This window comes from Saimiri boliviensis, chromosome 9 (assembly GCF_048565385.1).
Source record: "Saimiri boliviensis isolate mSaiBol1 chromosome 9, mSaiBol1.pri, whole genome shotgun sequence".
NCBI classification, from domain to species: Eukaryota; Metazoa; Chordata; class Mammalia; order Primates; family Cebidae; genus Saimiri; species Saimiri boliviensis.
Window position 1 is genome coordinate 13,772,093 of NC_133457.1, and position 15,456 is coordinate 13,787,548.

General features: G+C 40.9%; 1 protein-coding gene across 2 annotated transcripts in view; it reads right to left on the bottom strand.

Annotated features, from left to right (window-relative positions):
* Positions 1 to 15,456, bottom strand: part of WWTR1 (WW domain containing transcription regulator 1) — a 233,783-nt gene that overhangs the window by 193,571 nt on the left and 24,756 nt on the right. The window contains exon 3 of one of the 2 annotated variants that reach the window (XM_074405481.1): positions 4,770 to 4,867. The exons of the other annotated variant lie outside the window; for it this stretch is intronic. Within the exon in view, the coding sequence (XP_074261582.1) occupies positions 4,770 to 4,867 (98 nt within the window). The remainder of the gene's footprint in view (positions 1 to 4,769; positions 4,868 to 15,456) is intronic. 2 annotated transcript variants of the gene reach the window in all.

Below are 15,456 nucleotides of genomic sequence, written 5' to 3' on the forward strand. Positions count from 1 at the left end.
CAGAAATGGATTTATAGATTTTTCATGAAACTGATAAAGCTTAAACAGCTGGTCCCTCGATTTCATGGGAACTTTCCAAGGTCCTGGGAGAACTGTATTAATGTGTTTACAAGGCCATATGTTTTTGTAAAGTTTATAAAAGTAGAATATTTCAACAGCAATCAGTGAAGACGATTGTTGTTTTCCTCTCTGACTTCCATTGGGTTGGCTATGAGTATTTTGGGATACTAAGTTAAGAATGAATACATATGTTTGAATTTCATGAGATATATTTATGTGCTTTATAATTTCCACATCAGAAAATTAGAACAATACTGCCCACATTTCAGGGATGTTTTGAGCATGATGTAACAATATGGCCCCCAGTATATTAACCATTGAACCCAAAGAAGTGTCCTCACTTCTGAAATTCTAGCCATTTTTCTCCATACTGTTCAGCCTTTCCAGATATGTTGGCTCCCAGTAAAACAGTAAACACAAGAGGAGTTCACCTAGTTTAGCCGGACTGATCCTCGCACAGTATAGATAAGTTAGCTAATCATCATTATGCCTGTGATCACCCCTGCCCTCAAAGCACTACCTCTGTGGGGAGTTCAGGGAAAGAGAACAGACAGAACGGCGAAAGAAACAAAGTAAGATAACAACAGAGAAATGTAAAACCAGACCTTAGTTCCTTAGAGGGAGCCAAAGGTTGGCAAAGGAAAGTGACAAGCTCCTGGGGATGATGATAAAGACCTCTCAGGTGAAATAATGACGTACTTTTATGAAGAAATGGACAGACTTAACTGCCCTACCCTCCCTTCCATCTGTAAGCCTGCCACTATCATTTTTTAATTTTTCAGGGCTGATTTCCCAAACTGTGATTGGAAGTTGATGGTGTCTTTGACAGAGAGGCAACATTTCTTTGGCCCAAAAGATTCAGGATTACCTTCTGAGATCATGGTAAATCTCTTCTGGTCTCTCCTTCTACTTGTGGGAACCTGGGAAAGTTACTTAACACTTCCCTTTCTTCAACTATTCAATAAGGTGATGACAATAACCTCCTCATATATAAGATGACCACATAATTTACTGTCAAAGAGAGGTACTTTTGAGAGTGAAGGGGGCAGTAATAATCATTATGTTGTGACAGGTATAAATGGAGACTGTTCTGGTAAATCAAGATGTATGGTCACCTTACACATAGAGCTGATGTGAATACCAAATGAGGGTATACATGTAAAATACTTATTTGGGGCCAGGCATGGTGGTTCATGCCTATAATCCCAGCACTTTGGGAGGCCAAGGTGGGCGGATCACCTGAGGTCAGAAGTTTGAGACCAGGCTGGCCAACATGGTGAAACCCCATCTCTACTCAAAATACAAAAATTAGCCCAGTGCAGTGGTGGGGATCTGTAATCCCAGCTACTTGGGAAGCTGAGGCAGAAGAATTGCTGGAACCCGGGAGACAGGGGTTGCAGTGAGCCAACATTGTGCCACATAACTCCAGCCTAGGTGACAGAGCGAGACTGTGTCTCAAAGAAAAAAAAAAAAAAAAAAAGACTTATTTGGGAGGCTGAGGTGGGAGGATCACTTGAGGCCAGGAGTATGAGACCAGCATAGGACACAGAGAGAGAGAGAGACACCATTTCTAAAAAAAAAAAAGTGAAAAAAGAATTAGCCAGGCCTAGTGGCATGCGCCTGTAGTCCCAGCTACTCAGGAGACTGGGGTAGGAGAGTTGCTTGATCCCAGGAGATTTTGGGGCTGCAGTGAGCTATGATCATGCCACTTCACTCCAGCATGAATGACAGAGCAAGACACTGTCTCCAAAATAAAAACTATTATTTTTCTTTTTAACATATGTATTATATAACATTGGTGGTTGTATGATAATTTATAAAATCAGTTCCATACTTATAAACATTTTGGTTGCTTTCAGTTTTATTTTTAGTGAAAGATGAATATATTTATCAAACAATGCTGCAAAGAACATATGCCTGTACCTTGTATATACATCTTGTACCTATAGCTTTCAATACAAGAAGTAGAATTGCTGGGTCTAAACAATTTGAAATTTGGATACATCTAAATAAACTGCCATCCAAAGAGACTGAATGTGTGGTGTAAGAGCTTTCCCACGTTTTCTCTAACTTTAGGTTGTCAATCAAGATCAACCTTTTGAATAAATACTCAGAAGTGAGAGGATTGATTATATGGTAGTTATATTTTTAATTTTTCAAAGAACCTCCATACTGTTTTCCATAGTGGTTGTACCATTTTACATTTCCACCAACAGTGAACAAGTGTTCCAGTTTTACCACATCTTCACCAACACCTCTTATCTTTTGTCTTTTTGGTAACAGCCATTTCTTTATTATTATTATTATTATGTTTTAGAGATGGGGTTTCGCCATGTTGGTCAGGCTGGTCTCGAACTCCTGACCTGGTGATCCTCCCGCCTCGGCCTCCCAAAGTGCTGGGATTACAGATGTGAGCCACAGCACCCAGCCGGTAACAGCCATTTCAACAGGAGTGAGGTGATACCTCATTGTAGTTTTGATTTATATTGTCCTGATGACTAGTGGCATCGAACATCTTTTCATATACCCATTGGCCATCTGTACGTCTTTTTTTTTTTTTTTGGAGAAATATATATTCACGTCCTTAGTCCATTTTAAAATCAGGTGTTAGTTTTTTGCTGTTGAGTTGTGGGATTTCTTTTTTTTTTTTTTTTTTTTTTTTTTTTTTTTTTTCTTTTTTTTTTTTATTGCATTTTAGGTTTTGGGGTACATGTGATGAACATGCAAGATTGTTGCATAGGTACACACATGGCAGTGTGCTTTGCTGCCTTCCGTCCCCTCACCTGTATCTGTCATTTCTCCCCATGCCATCCCTTCCCACCTCCCCACCCCCCGCCCCTCCCCCATTTCCCCCCAACAGACCCCAGTGTGTAGTGCTCCCCTCCCTGTGTCCATGTGTTCTCATTGTTCAACACCCGCCTATGAGCGAGAATATACGGTGTTTGATTTTCTGCTCTTGTGTCAGTTTGCTGAGAATGATGGTTTCCAGGTTCATCCATGTCCCTATAAAGGACGTGAACTCATCATTTTTGATGGCTGCATAATATTCCATGGTGTATATGTACCACATTTTCCCTATCCAGTCTATCATCGTTGGGCATTTGGGTTGGTTCCAGGTCTTTGCTATTGTAAACAGTGCTGCAATGAACATTCGTGTGCACGTGTCCTTGTAGTAGAATGATTTATAATCCTTTGGATATATACCCAGCAATGGGATTGCTGGGTCAAATGGGATTTCTATTTTTAGGTCCTTGAGGAATCGCCACACTGTCTTCCACAATGGTTGAATTAATTTACATTCCCACCAACAGTGTAAAAGTGTTCCTATTTCTCCACATCCTCTCCAGCATCTGTTGTTTCCCGATTTTTTAATGATCGCCATTCTAACTGGTGTGAGATGGTATCTCTATGTGGTTTTGATTTGCATTTCTCTGATGACCAGTGATGATGAGCATTTTTTCATATGTTTGTTGGCCTCCTGTATGTCTTCTTTTGTAAAGTATCTGTTCATTTCCTTTGCCCATTTTTGAATGGGCTTGTTTGTTTTTTTCTTGTAGATCTGCTTTAGTTCTTTGTAAATTCTGGATATCAGCCCCTTGTCAGATGGGTAGACTGCAAAAATTTTTTCCCATTCTGTTGGTTGCCGATTCACTCTACTGACTGTTTCTTTTGCCATGCAGAAGCTGTGGAGTTTGATTAGGTCCCATTTGTCTATTTTGGCTTTTGTTGCCATTGCTTTTGGCGTTTTGGTCATGAAGTCCTTGCCTACACCTATGTCCTGAATGGTTTTGCCTAGATTTTCTTGTAAGGTTTTTATGGTATTAGGTCTGATGTTTAAGTCTTTAATCCATCTGGAGTTAATTTTGGTGTAAGGTGTCAGGAAGGGGTCCTGTTTCTGCTTTCTGCACATGGCTAGCCAGTTTTCCCAACACCATTTATTAAACAGGGAGTCCTTTCCCCATTGCTTGTTTTTGTCAGGTTTGTCGAAGATCAGATGGTTGTGGGTATGTTGTATTTCCTCTGAGGCCTCTGTTCTGTTCCATTGGTCTATATCTCTGTTTTGGTACCAGTACCATGCTGTTTTGATTACTGTAGCCTTGTAGTATAGTTTGAAGTCCGGTAGTGTGATGCCTCCCGCTTTGTTCTTTTTGCTTAGAATTGACTTGGCTATGCGGGCTCTCTTTTGGTTCCATATGAAGTTTAAGGTGTTTTTTTCCAGTTCTGTGAAGAAGGTCATTGGTAGCTTGATGGGAATAGCGTTGAATCTGTAAATTACTTTGGGCAGTATGGCCATTTTCATGATGTTGATTCTTCCTAACCATGAACATGGAATGTTTCTCCATCTGTTTGTGTCCTCTCTTGGATTTCTTTATTTTAGAAATTTTATACGATAGAGTTGACATTGGGATGTCAAAGAAATATTACCACTCTTATGTTCATTGCAGCACTATTCATAATAGCCAAGATGTGGAAACAATCTAAATATTCATCAATAGATGAATGGATAAGAAAACGTGGTGTATATATACAATAGAATATTATTCAGCTTTAAAAAAAGAACAAGCACAGTGGCTCATGCCTATAATCCTAGGACTTTGGGAGACCAAGGTGGGCAGATCACCTGAGGTCGGGAGTTCGAGACCAGCCTGACCAACATGGAGAAACCCATCTCAAATAAAAATACATTAGCCGGGCGTGGTGGCACATACCTGTAATGCCAGGTACTCGGGAGGCTGAGGCAGGAGAACAACTTGAACCTGGGAGGCGAAGATTGCGGTGAGGCAAGATAGCACCATTGTACTCCAGCCTGGGAAACAAGAAGGAAATCCTTATTATGTGACAGCATAGATGAAACTTAAGGACATTATGCTAAGTAAAATAAGCCAGTCACAGAAGGACAAATATTGCATAATTCCACTTATATGAGAAACCTAAAATAGTCAAAATTATAGAAGCAGAGTGCAGAAGGAGGGGAAGAGAAAACTGGCAGTTGCTAAAGTTTCAGTTATGTGAGATAAATAAGTTCTAGAAATCAGCTGTACAACATTGTGCCTATAGTTGACAATATGTTGTATTTCATACTTAAAAATCTGTTAAGAGGGTAGCTCTCATGTTGAATGTTCTTACCACAGTAAAATAAAAATTAAATTTAAATGTAAAAAAGGGTCAATTTCCAGACTTGCTGTCAGGAACTGAGGACTGTAAATTGATCCAACATCTTTTTTTTTAAATTTATTTTTGTGTTTTTTTATCCCACCCGGTCCTTTTTTTTTTTCTTTTCTTTTCTTTTTTTTTTTTTTTTTTTCTTTTTTTTTCAGATGTCACCAGGCTGGAGTGCAATGGTGCCTCTGCCTCCCAGGTTCAAGCAATTCTCCTGCCTCAGCCTCCTGAGTGGCTGAGACTACAGGCACATGTCACCACATCTTGCTAATTTGTTTGTTTGTTTTTAGTAGACAGATTTCTTGTCTTTCTTTCTTTCTTCCTTCTTTCTTTTTCAGAGTTTCACGCTTGTCATACAGGCTGGAGTGCAGTGGCCCAATCTCGGTTCCCTGCAACCTCCACCTCCCAGTTCAATTCTCCTGCCTCAGCCTCCCGAGTAGCTGGAATTCCAGGCTCTTGCCACCATGCCTGGCTAGTCTTTGTATTTTTAAGTAGAGACCAGGTTTCACTATGCTGGCCAGAATGGTCTCAATCTCCTGATCTTGTGATCTGCCTGCCTTGGCCTCCCAAAGTGCTGGGATTACAGACGTGAACCACCACGCCCAGCCCTGATCTACCATTTTCCACCCTAACATTTAAGACCCCTGGGAGTCATATCTCTTACTGATCACTGGGTAAGCAAAGACGAACCATCAGTGGTATCTGCAGACTTTAATCTGGATTTGCAACTTTGGCTGCACTATACAGAGACTTATTAATTACTTTTTTTTTTTTTTTTTTTGTAGCCCAGGCTGGAATGCAGTCTGTATTCTCAGCTCACTGCGACCTCTGCCTCCCGGCTCCTGATTTAAGCAATTCTCCTGCCTCAGCCTCCCTAGTAGCTGGGATTACAGGCACATGCCACCATGCCCAACTAACTTTTGTATTTTAATAGAGACGGGGTTTCACCATGGTGGCCAGGCTGGTCTTGAACTCCAGACCTTCTGATCCACCCACCTCATCCTCCCAAAGTGCTGGGATAACAGGTGTGAGCCACCACACCCTGCCAAGATGCTTATTAGCCTTAAGGTTAACTCCCCAGGATAGTGAAAACTGTCATCCCTAAAGTCAGATATTTTTGAAGGTAGATAATAATAGTAGGCGCAGTGGCTCATGCCCGTAATCCCAGCACTTTGGGAGGCCAAGGCGGGCAGATCACCTGAGGTCAGGAGTTCGAGACCAGCTTGGCCAACACGGTGAAACCCTGTCTCTACTAAAAAAAAAAAAAAAAAAAGATAATAATAGTAAGAGAATGTATTCAATTGATAAAAACAACAAAAATGTATTGAGGTCTTTTGACTTCAAAAATTGGCCTGGGGCACCAAAGACTACAAAGAATTTCTTTGTTAAGAAGCTGATTTTGGCCAGGGGTGGTAGCTCATGCCTGTAATCCAAGCACTTTGGAGGCCAAGGTGGGCGGATCACTTGAGGTCTGGAGCTCAAGCCCAGCCTGATCAACATGGTGAAACCCCATCTTAAAATAAAAAAACAAATAAATAAATATTTAGAAAGAAGAAGCTGGTTTTTCTACTTTGGTGAAGTTGGAGTTGGTAGCTTTAAGGGCTCCAGACTAAGCCAATCTCTCTGGTCTAGAAGAGAAGCATACTCCTTTACAAAGCCTATTTTTCCCAGCTTGGATTGCATCATTCAACATACAATATTAGATAGACTGTAAATAAGCCTAAATTTCAAACGATGGCAACCTTAACCCTGTTATTAATGTTTCTGCCTCTCTTCCCTTCACTACCAAGGTTTCAAAAAGTACAGTCTACTTTTACATTATATGCCTCCTTACTTAGCCCTTATCCTTCAACCTATTGTATTAAACTGCAGGGAGACAGAGATCTCCCTACCCTAGGTGGAAAGAGGATGATTTAGTATAAAAGTGGGTTGAAGTAGATTTATTTGCCTTGAAGAAACCACTATGGAAAGCTGTAAGCCACCTTCAGTCTTCCCAACTTGGCTTTGGCCTTGAACCTCCTGTGGCTCTGGCAGGATGAAGCATGGCCCCTGGGGGATGTGGAATAGAGTAAAATAGAAAAGACACAAAGATAAAGACGGGGAAAGGAATTCCTAGGTGCCCATCTGGGGATAGCCCTATATGAGCTGAAATGCAATGAGATGTTACTATGAAATGCTTTTCGTTATCTCCTGCACTGAATGTGACTGATGAATATTGTTTCTTACATACATCTTTTCATCCTCACAACCACCCTATAAAAGGGATACTATTATTCTTTTAATTTTACAAGTGAGGAAAGTAAGGCTCAGAGAGATCAATGAGTTTGTCCAAGGTCACATAGCTAGTAAATATTGAGGCATGATATTACTGTATCCTCTATTAGTAAGATTGTTGGTTTTCATATGGGTTTACACTTAAAGGTCTTTCTAGATTCCAGAGGTGTAACTACAGAATAACTTCTAACAGTTGACCTGTTTCACTTAGGATATTTAGGCTGGGTGCAGGGGCTCATTCCTATAATCCTAGCACTTTGGGAGGCCAAGGCGGATGGATCACTTGAAGTCAGGGGTTCAAGACCAGCCTGGCTAACATGGTGAAAACCTGTCTTTACTAAAAATACAAAAATTAGACAGGTATGGTGGCACATGCCTATAGTTCCAGCTACTCAGGAGGCTGAGGCAGGAGAATTGCTGCAATCTGAGAGATGGAGGTTGCAGTGAGCTAAGATCTCACTATTGTGCTCCACCCTGGGCAACAGAGTGAGACTCTGCCTTTAAAAAAAAAAGAAAGAAAGAAAGAAAGAAAAAGAAAAAAATAAAGGACAGGATAGATTTCGACAAGAGCCAGAGGTCTGGCAAGGAGTGGACAAGCAAGTGGAAAAACAATGGGAAGGGGGTGTGACAGAGGCCAAAGAAGGAGAGTTAAAGCATGTGGTGTCCAAGAGAGGTGAACTGGGGTAGAGATTATCAATGGCTCCTGTTGATGTAGTTGCATTGGCATTGTGGGAGTAAGGAGCCATTGACAACCACCTCAAACCTCTTCATTAGTTTCTCTTCCTCACCCATTTTTTTTTTTTTTTTAAAATGTGTTCTAGTTACTCATGGGTATTTTGTTCATAATAGCAAAAATTGAAAAATACTTTAAACATCCATCACTAAGGAATTATTTAAATTAAGTAAATGATATATTACTATTAGTGTTTGAAAAATATGATGGGGGGTATGTAGAAATAATAAAGTATTTACTGGTACATGCATAGATTATCATTTTTTAAAATTCTTTATTTAGAAAACATATATATAATTACATAAATAGAGACAGGGTCTTGCTATGTTGCCCAGGATGTTGCTGAACTCTTGGGCTCAAACATCCTTCCACCTCGGCCTCCCAAAGTATTAGGATTACAGGCATGAGCCACCATGCCTAGCTGATCTTTGAAAAGATATAAATGATTGCATCACCTACAGGAAAGGGAAATGTATACCTGAAACATGGGTGGGAAGGTAACTCTTTATAAATACCATTTCAAGATTCTAAAAATTGAACTATTCATTACTTTAAAAGTAAATAAAATACAAACAAATCAGTGTGGTAGTGCAAAACTTGACTCTCCTCTTCTAGGTCTATGTGCTCCTTCTGAGAGGTCTATATCATTTTTTTTTTTTTTTTTTTTTTGAGACAGTGTCTTACTCTATCACCCCAGCTGGAGTGCCATGGGGCAATCCTGGCTCAATGCAGGATCAACCTTCTGGGCTCAAGCGATCCTCCCACCTCAGCCACTTGAGTAGCTGGGACTACAGTTGCGTGCTACCACACTCAGCTAATTTTTATATTTTTTGTAGAGACAGGGTTTCACTACGTGGCTTAGGCTGCTCTCGAACTCCTGGGCTCAAGCAATCCTCCTGCCTCTGCCTTTCAAATTGTTGGGATTACAGGTGTCCTCCACTGTATCCAGACTTCTTTCTTTTTTATTTCCACCTACATTCTGATGGTGTCACCTTTCCAACTTCAGTTCAGACCTATGCTTAAAAGACATTTTCCACTGGCGGTCTCTTGGGAACCACAGAATTAATATATTCAAATTTTAATTTATCATTTGCTCCCATCCCTATCTATTTCACCATTTGTAGCCACTATCATACTTGAAATGTACTCATTTCTTCCATCAATTATTGTTGCAGTATTCCCATACCCACTTTTAGACAACATGCTCTTTTACAATCCTGGGAAGAATTGCTATACATACCAATAATTTAGCTGTTCATCCAGAACTCTCAGGACAAAGAATGGGCACCTGATCGAAGATGGACTAATTAGAGTCTCTCTCCTGAGAATTTGGAACCAAAATATAGAAGACCTGAGTTAGTCTCTGCTGGGACCTTATGCCATGAGGTCCAAGAAAGCTGGGGCTGGGATAAGATCACCATGCCCAACAGAGGCAACCAGTCTGAAGAAAGTGAGGCTGATGTGCTGGGAGAAGCAGAAAGGAGAGACTATATGCCACCTCCCAGAACAGGCAGAGTCCAGTTCCCTAGGGTTCAGTCTACTCTGGCTGAAGCCCAGTGAAACTTCTTGCTCTGAGCTCTGAGAGGTACCCCTGTGTCCTTCCTTAGTTTGTTTGATTAGGTTTCTGGTCACTTCAACCAAAACCTTTCTCTGACTCATTGCCTGGTAAATAAAGACCTGGAAATCCAAACCCAATGCTTTGGAATCATTCCGTAACCCTCCCCTTTTACCACCAGTCATCACTAAGCCCAGATGATATTGCGTCTTGATTTATCACATCCTCTTCACTTAAGTTCTCATTACTTCTTATGGACTTAACTGATCATTTCCCCTTCACTCTCACTTCCTCTAGTACATACTCAACAACATTAGCAGAGTAGACATTATCATTTTATTATTATTTTTCTTTTTTTTCTTTATCATTTTAAATTCTAGTTTGTAAATTTATTTCAAACTAAATGGCATATGTAATATAACATACAGTATTTGTTACATCATGGGACAAAATCAAATTGGTGTCTCTTTTTTTATTTTTTTCTGAGACAGAGTTTTGCTCTTGTTGCCCAGGCTGGAGTACAATGGTGCAATTTTAGCTCATCACAACCTCCGCCTCCCAGGTTCAAGTGATTCTCCTGCCTCAGTCTCCTGAGTAGCTGGGATTATAGGCATGCACCACCACACCGGGCTGGTTTTGTATTTTTAGTAGAGATAGCATTTCTCCATGTTGTTCAGGCTGGTCTTCAAACTCCAGACCTCAGGTGATCCGCCCACCTCAGCCTCCCAAAGTGCTGGGATTACAGGTGTAAGCCACCACACCTGGCCAGTGGTGTACCATTAAATGTTAAAATTATAGTAAATTTATTTGACAGAATGCTTATTCCATAATGAAAAAAATGCTGATGTCACTTCTGGCTTAAAGATTTTTTTTAATCTCCTGTTGCCTACATGATAAGGCTAATCTTCTTTGCATGTTGTTTCAATTCCCATGCCTTTAGCCACAAGTAACAGAAAGCCCTATTTCTGATTGGCTTAAACAATAAGGAGCATTTATTATCTCAAATAGCAAGAGGTCATTTAGTAAAGCACCTTTATGTTTGGCTGATGCAGTGCCCCACAATGACGTAAATGACTCCAGTTCTATCTCTGCTCTACTATTTTTGGAGTGTTAGCTCAGTCTTCAGGCTAGATCCATTCATGGTTACAACATAGTAGCCCTACTTTCAGGCATCACATCTCAGACATCAATATCAGTGGAAGAAAAGAGACTGTCTATTCCTTAGGTTTCCTTTAAGAGTGAAGAAACCAGCTAGGCATGGTGGCCAGTAGCTGCAGTCCCAGGCTCTAAGGAGGCTGACGCAGGAGCATCCCTTGAGGCCAGGAGTTCAAGGCTATAGTCATACCTATGAATAGCCACTGCACTCCAGCCTGGGCAATACATACAGGAAGACACCATCTCTAAATATATGTGGCCAGGCGCAGTGGCTTGTGCCTGTAATCCCAGCACTTTGAGAGGCCGAGGTGGGCAGATCACAAGGTCAGGAATTTGAGACCAGCCTGGCCAATATGGTGAAACCCCGCCTCTACTAAAAATACAAAAATTAGCCAGGTGGGGTGTCATGTGCCTATAATCCCAGCTACTCGGGAGGCAGAGGCAGAAGAAGCACTTGAACCTGGGAGGTGGAGGTTGCAGTGAGCTAAGATTGTGCCACTGCACTCCAGCCTGGCCAACAGAGCAAGACTCTGTCTCAAAAAAAAAAAAAGTATGTGTGTGTATATATACATATATATGTATGTGTGTGGGTATTTACATATAATATATGAAATATATATATATATATGAGTGAGGAAAACTTTCCCAAAGACTTCCCAGGCAACTTTTCTCTGTCTCATTGGCTACACTGTGTTACACACTCACCCCTAAACCAATGCTAGGAAATGAAATAGATTATTATGATTGGTGTAGACTATCAGGATTTACCCCTGAGCTGAGTATACAGTCACAGTCCCTGAGGGATAGATAAATGCTACGCAGGCACTAAAGAGTGTCTGCCATGCACACATACAAGACAGCATAATCTAGCCCCTTCTCCTTCTTCCTGGGGTCTTTTCTCTCATTGCTATCCACCCCACTTCTGAACTATGGGAGTTCTGAGAACATCTGTTGCACATTTTGTGGCTTTGCAAATGCTTGGTCTGGCTCTACAATGTCTTTCATGGTCTTACCTATATAGTCTATTGTCCAACTACCTCACCCTAAGGTCAATTACCTTTAGCCCCCAGGAATATGTTTGAAGGAGCCACAGACTGCACGGACTGAATATAATCATTACTTTTATTGTTGTCTCTAGGCCCAGGTTTACTACTGGCAGTCTCCACCAGGCCTTCCTTCTCATTGAGTTCCACCAGCAGCAATCATCCTACCCATATTACCTTTTACCTACTAAGACTCAACTGCAATTTTAGAGCCCAGGTTCCCTTAGTGACTTATCCTGTGTGCTTATCAATGAGATAGCTGCATCATAGCCTCTAGAACTAACTGGAGACTCAGTTTTTTTTTTTTCTTTTAGACAGTGTCTTGCTCTGTCACCAGGCTGGAGTTTAGTGGCGCGATATCAGCTCACTGCAATCTCTGCCTCCCGGGTTCAAGTGATTCTCCTGCCTCAGCCTCCCGAGTAGCTGGGACTACAGATGCATACCACCACACCTGGCTAATTTTTATATTTTTAGTAAAGACAGGGTTTCATCATGTTGAACAGGATGGTCTCAATCTCCTGATCTTGTGATCCTTCCACCTTGGCCTCTCAAAGTGCTGGGACTATATAGGCATGAGCCACTGTGCCCGGCCAAAACTCACTTTTTGAGAAACTCTCCTGGGTGAATCCTGCCCCAACTCTGATCAGTTCTTTACCCCATAGCCAGAGCAATCTCTCATTTCTTCCTTAATAATTTTTTTTTCTTTTTTTTTTTTTTGAGACAGAGTTTTGCTCTTATTACCCAGGCTGGAGTGCAATGGCGCGATCTCGGCTCACCACAACCTCCACCTCCTGGGTTCAGGCAATTCTCCTGCCTCAGCCTCCTGAGTAGCTGAGATTACAGGCATGCACCACCATGCCCAGCTAATTTTTTTTATTTTTAGTAGAGACAGGGTTTCACCATGTTGACCAGGATGGTCTCGATCTCTTGACCTCGTGATCCACCCGCCTCGGCCTCCCAAAGTGCTGGGATTACAGGCTTGAGCCACCGCGCCCAGCCCCTTAATAATTTTTTTAGTTTAAATCTATTTGAAAAGAGATGGCATGCCTGACATTCAACATGTAATATTAGAGGCAAAAAGATTTTTTTTAAAGTGTACTATTAGGCATATCCACACTTTTACAAATAATTACGGTAGCTAATATTATACCAGGTTCACATGTTAACTCATTTAATCCTTATAACCATCCTATGAGAAAGGTACTATTTACTCTCATTTCCATTTTGCAGATAATATTGAGTAATTTGCTCAAGATTACACAGCTAGGCAGTGCTGCCGTTAGGTGTGACCCAGTACATTCTTAATGGTGGCCATGGGAGAGACACCTTCTGCTAGAGGAAAGGAGAGGGAGGAGTAAAAAGAACTTTGTCTTGCAACTGGGTACCAGCTCAGCCACAATAAATTAAAGTACCATGCCAACCCCTAAGGTCCCCAATTCCAGGACTTAGCTCCCAGATGGCATTTCTAGACCTGCCCTGGGTCTGAAGGAAACCCACTGTCCTAAAGGGAGATACCAAGACCTGGCAGGAGGCACCTGCTTACTAAAGGGTCCTCGGGCCTTAAATAAACATCAGCAGTAGTCAGGTAGTTGTTGCCATGGACTTGGGGCTCATGGTGTTGGTGGACATGGGGAGAGATTTCTGCTTGACGAAAGGAGAGGGAAGAATACAAAGGTCATTGTCTTGCAATGTGGGTACCAGCTTAGCCACAGTAAAATCAAGTACCAAATAGATTCCTAAAGTTCCCAATTCCAGGTCCCAGCTTCCAGACAGCATATCTAGACCCACTCTGGGCCAGAAGGGAACCCACTGCCCTGAAGGGAAAGACACAGGCCTGGCAGGATTCATCACCTCTTGACTAATGAGCCCTTAGGCCTTGAGTAAACATGAGCAGTAGCCAGGCAATAGTTGACACAGGCATTGGGCAAGACCTAATACATAGCCAGCTTTAGATGTGATCCAGCACAGTCCCAGCAGTGGTGGCCGCAAGAGTGCTTGTATCACCCTTCCCCTAACTCATCTATAAAAAGAGATGAAGAAGGTCATTATATAATGATAAAGGGCTCGATTCAGCAAGAGAATACAACAATTATAAATATATATATATATATATACACTGAACAATGGAGCATCCAGATATATAAAGCAAATTTTTTTTTTTTTTTTTTTTGAGATGGAGTTTCGCTCTTGTTACCCAGGCTGGAGTGCAATGGCGCGATCTTGGCTCACCGCAACCTCCGCCTCCTGGGTTCAGGCAATTCTCCTGCCTCAGCCTCCTGAGTAGCTGGGTTACAGGCACGAGCCACCATGCCCAGCTAATGTTTTGTATTTTAGTAGAGACGGGGTTTCACCATGTTGACCAGGATGGTCTCGATCTCTCGACCTCGTGATCCACCCGCCTCGGCCTCCCAAAGTGCTGGGATTACAGGTTTGAGCCACCGCGCCCGGCTATAAAGCAAATATTATTAGAGCTAAAGAGAGAGATCGATCCCAATACAATAATAGCTGGAGACTTTAGCACCCCACTTTTAGCATTGCACAGATCTTCCAGACAGCAAATCAAGAAGGAAACATCAGACTTAATCTGCACTATACACCAAATGGACCTAGTAGATGTTTATAGAACATTTCATCCAGTGGCTACAGAATAAACATTCTTCTCCTGAACACATGGATCATCCTCAAGAACAGATCATTTATTAGGCTGCAAAAACACTGCAATCATCTTAAGTGTTTTCTCTGTCCACAATGTAATAAAACAAGAAATCAATAACATAAGGAATTTGGAAAACTATATAAGCACATGGAAATTTAACAATGCTCCTGAATTACCAGTTAATCAATGAAAAAATTAAGAAAGAAACGTAAAGATTTCTTGAAATTTTGGCATGGGATTGAAAAAAAATAAATATTAAAAAAAATTTTTAAAAGAAAAAATTTCTTGAAACAAATAAAAGTGGAAACACAATATTCCAAACCTATGGGATACAGCAAAAGCAGTAGTGAGAGGAAAGTTTGTAACAATAAATGCCTATATCAAAAAAAAGGAAAAACTTTAAACAACCTAGAACCAGAATGGCAAGAGCAAACCAGACCCAAAATTAGTAGAAGAAAATAAATATAAAGATCAGAGCAGGAATAAGTAAAAATGAAATTTAAAAACAATACAAAAGAGCAATAAAATGAAGTTCATTTTTTGAAAAGATAAACAAAATCAACAAATATTTAGCCAGACTAAGAAAATAAGAGAGAAGACTCAGATAAATAAAATCAGAAATGAAAAAGGAGACATTATAACCTATACCACAGAAGCTCAAAAGATCATTAGCGACTACTATGAGCAGCTATATGCCAATAAATTGGAAAACCTAGAAGAAATGGATAAATTCCTAGACATACACAGGTTTATCAAGATGGAACCATGAAGAAATCCAAAACCTGAAGAGACCAAAACAAGTAATGAGATAAAAGCTATA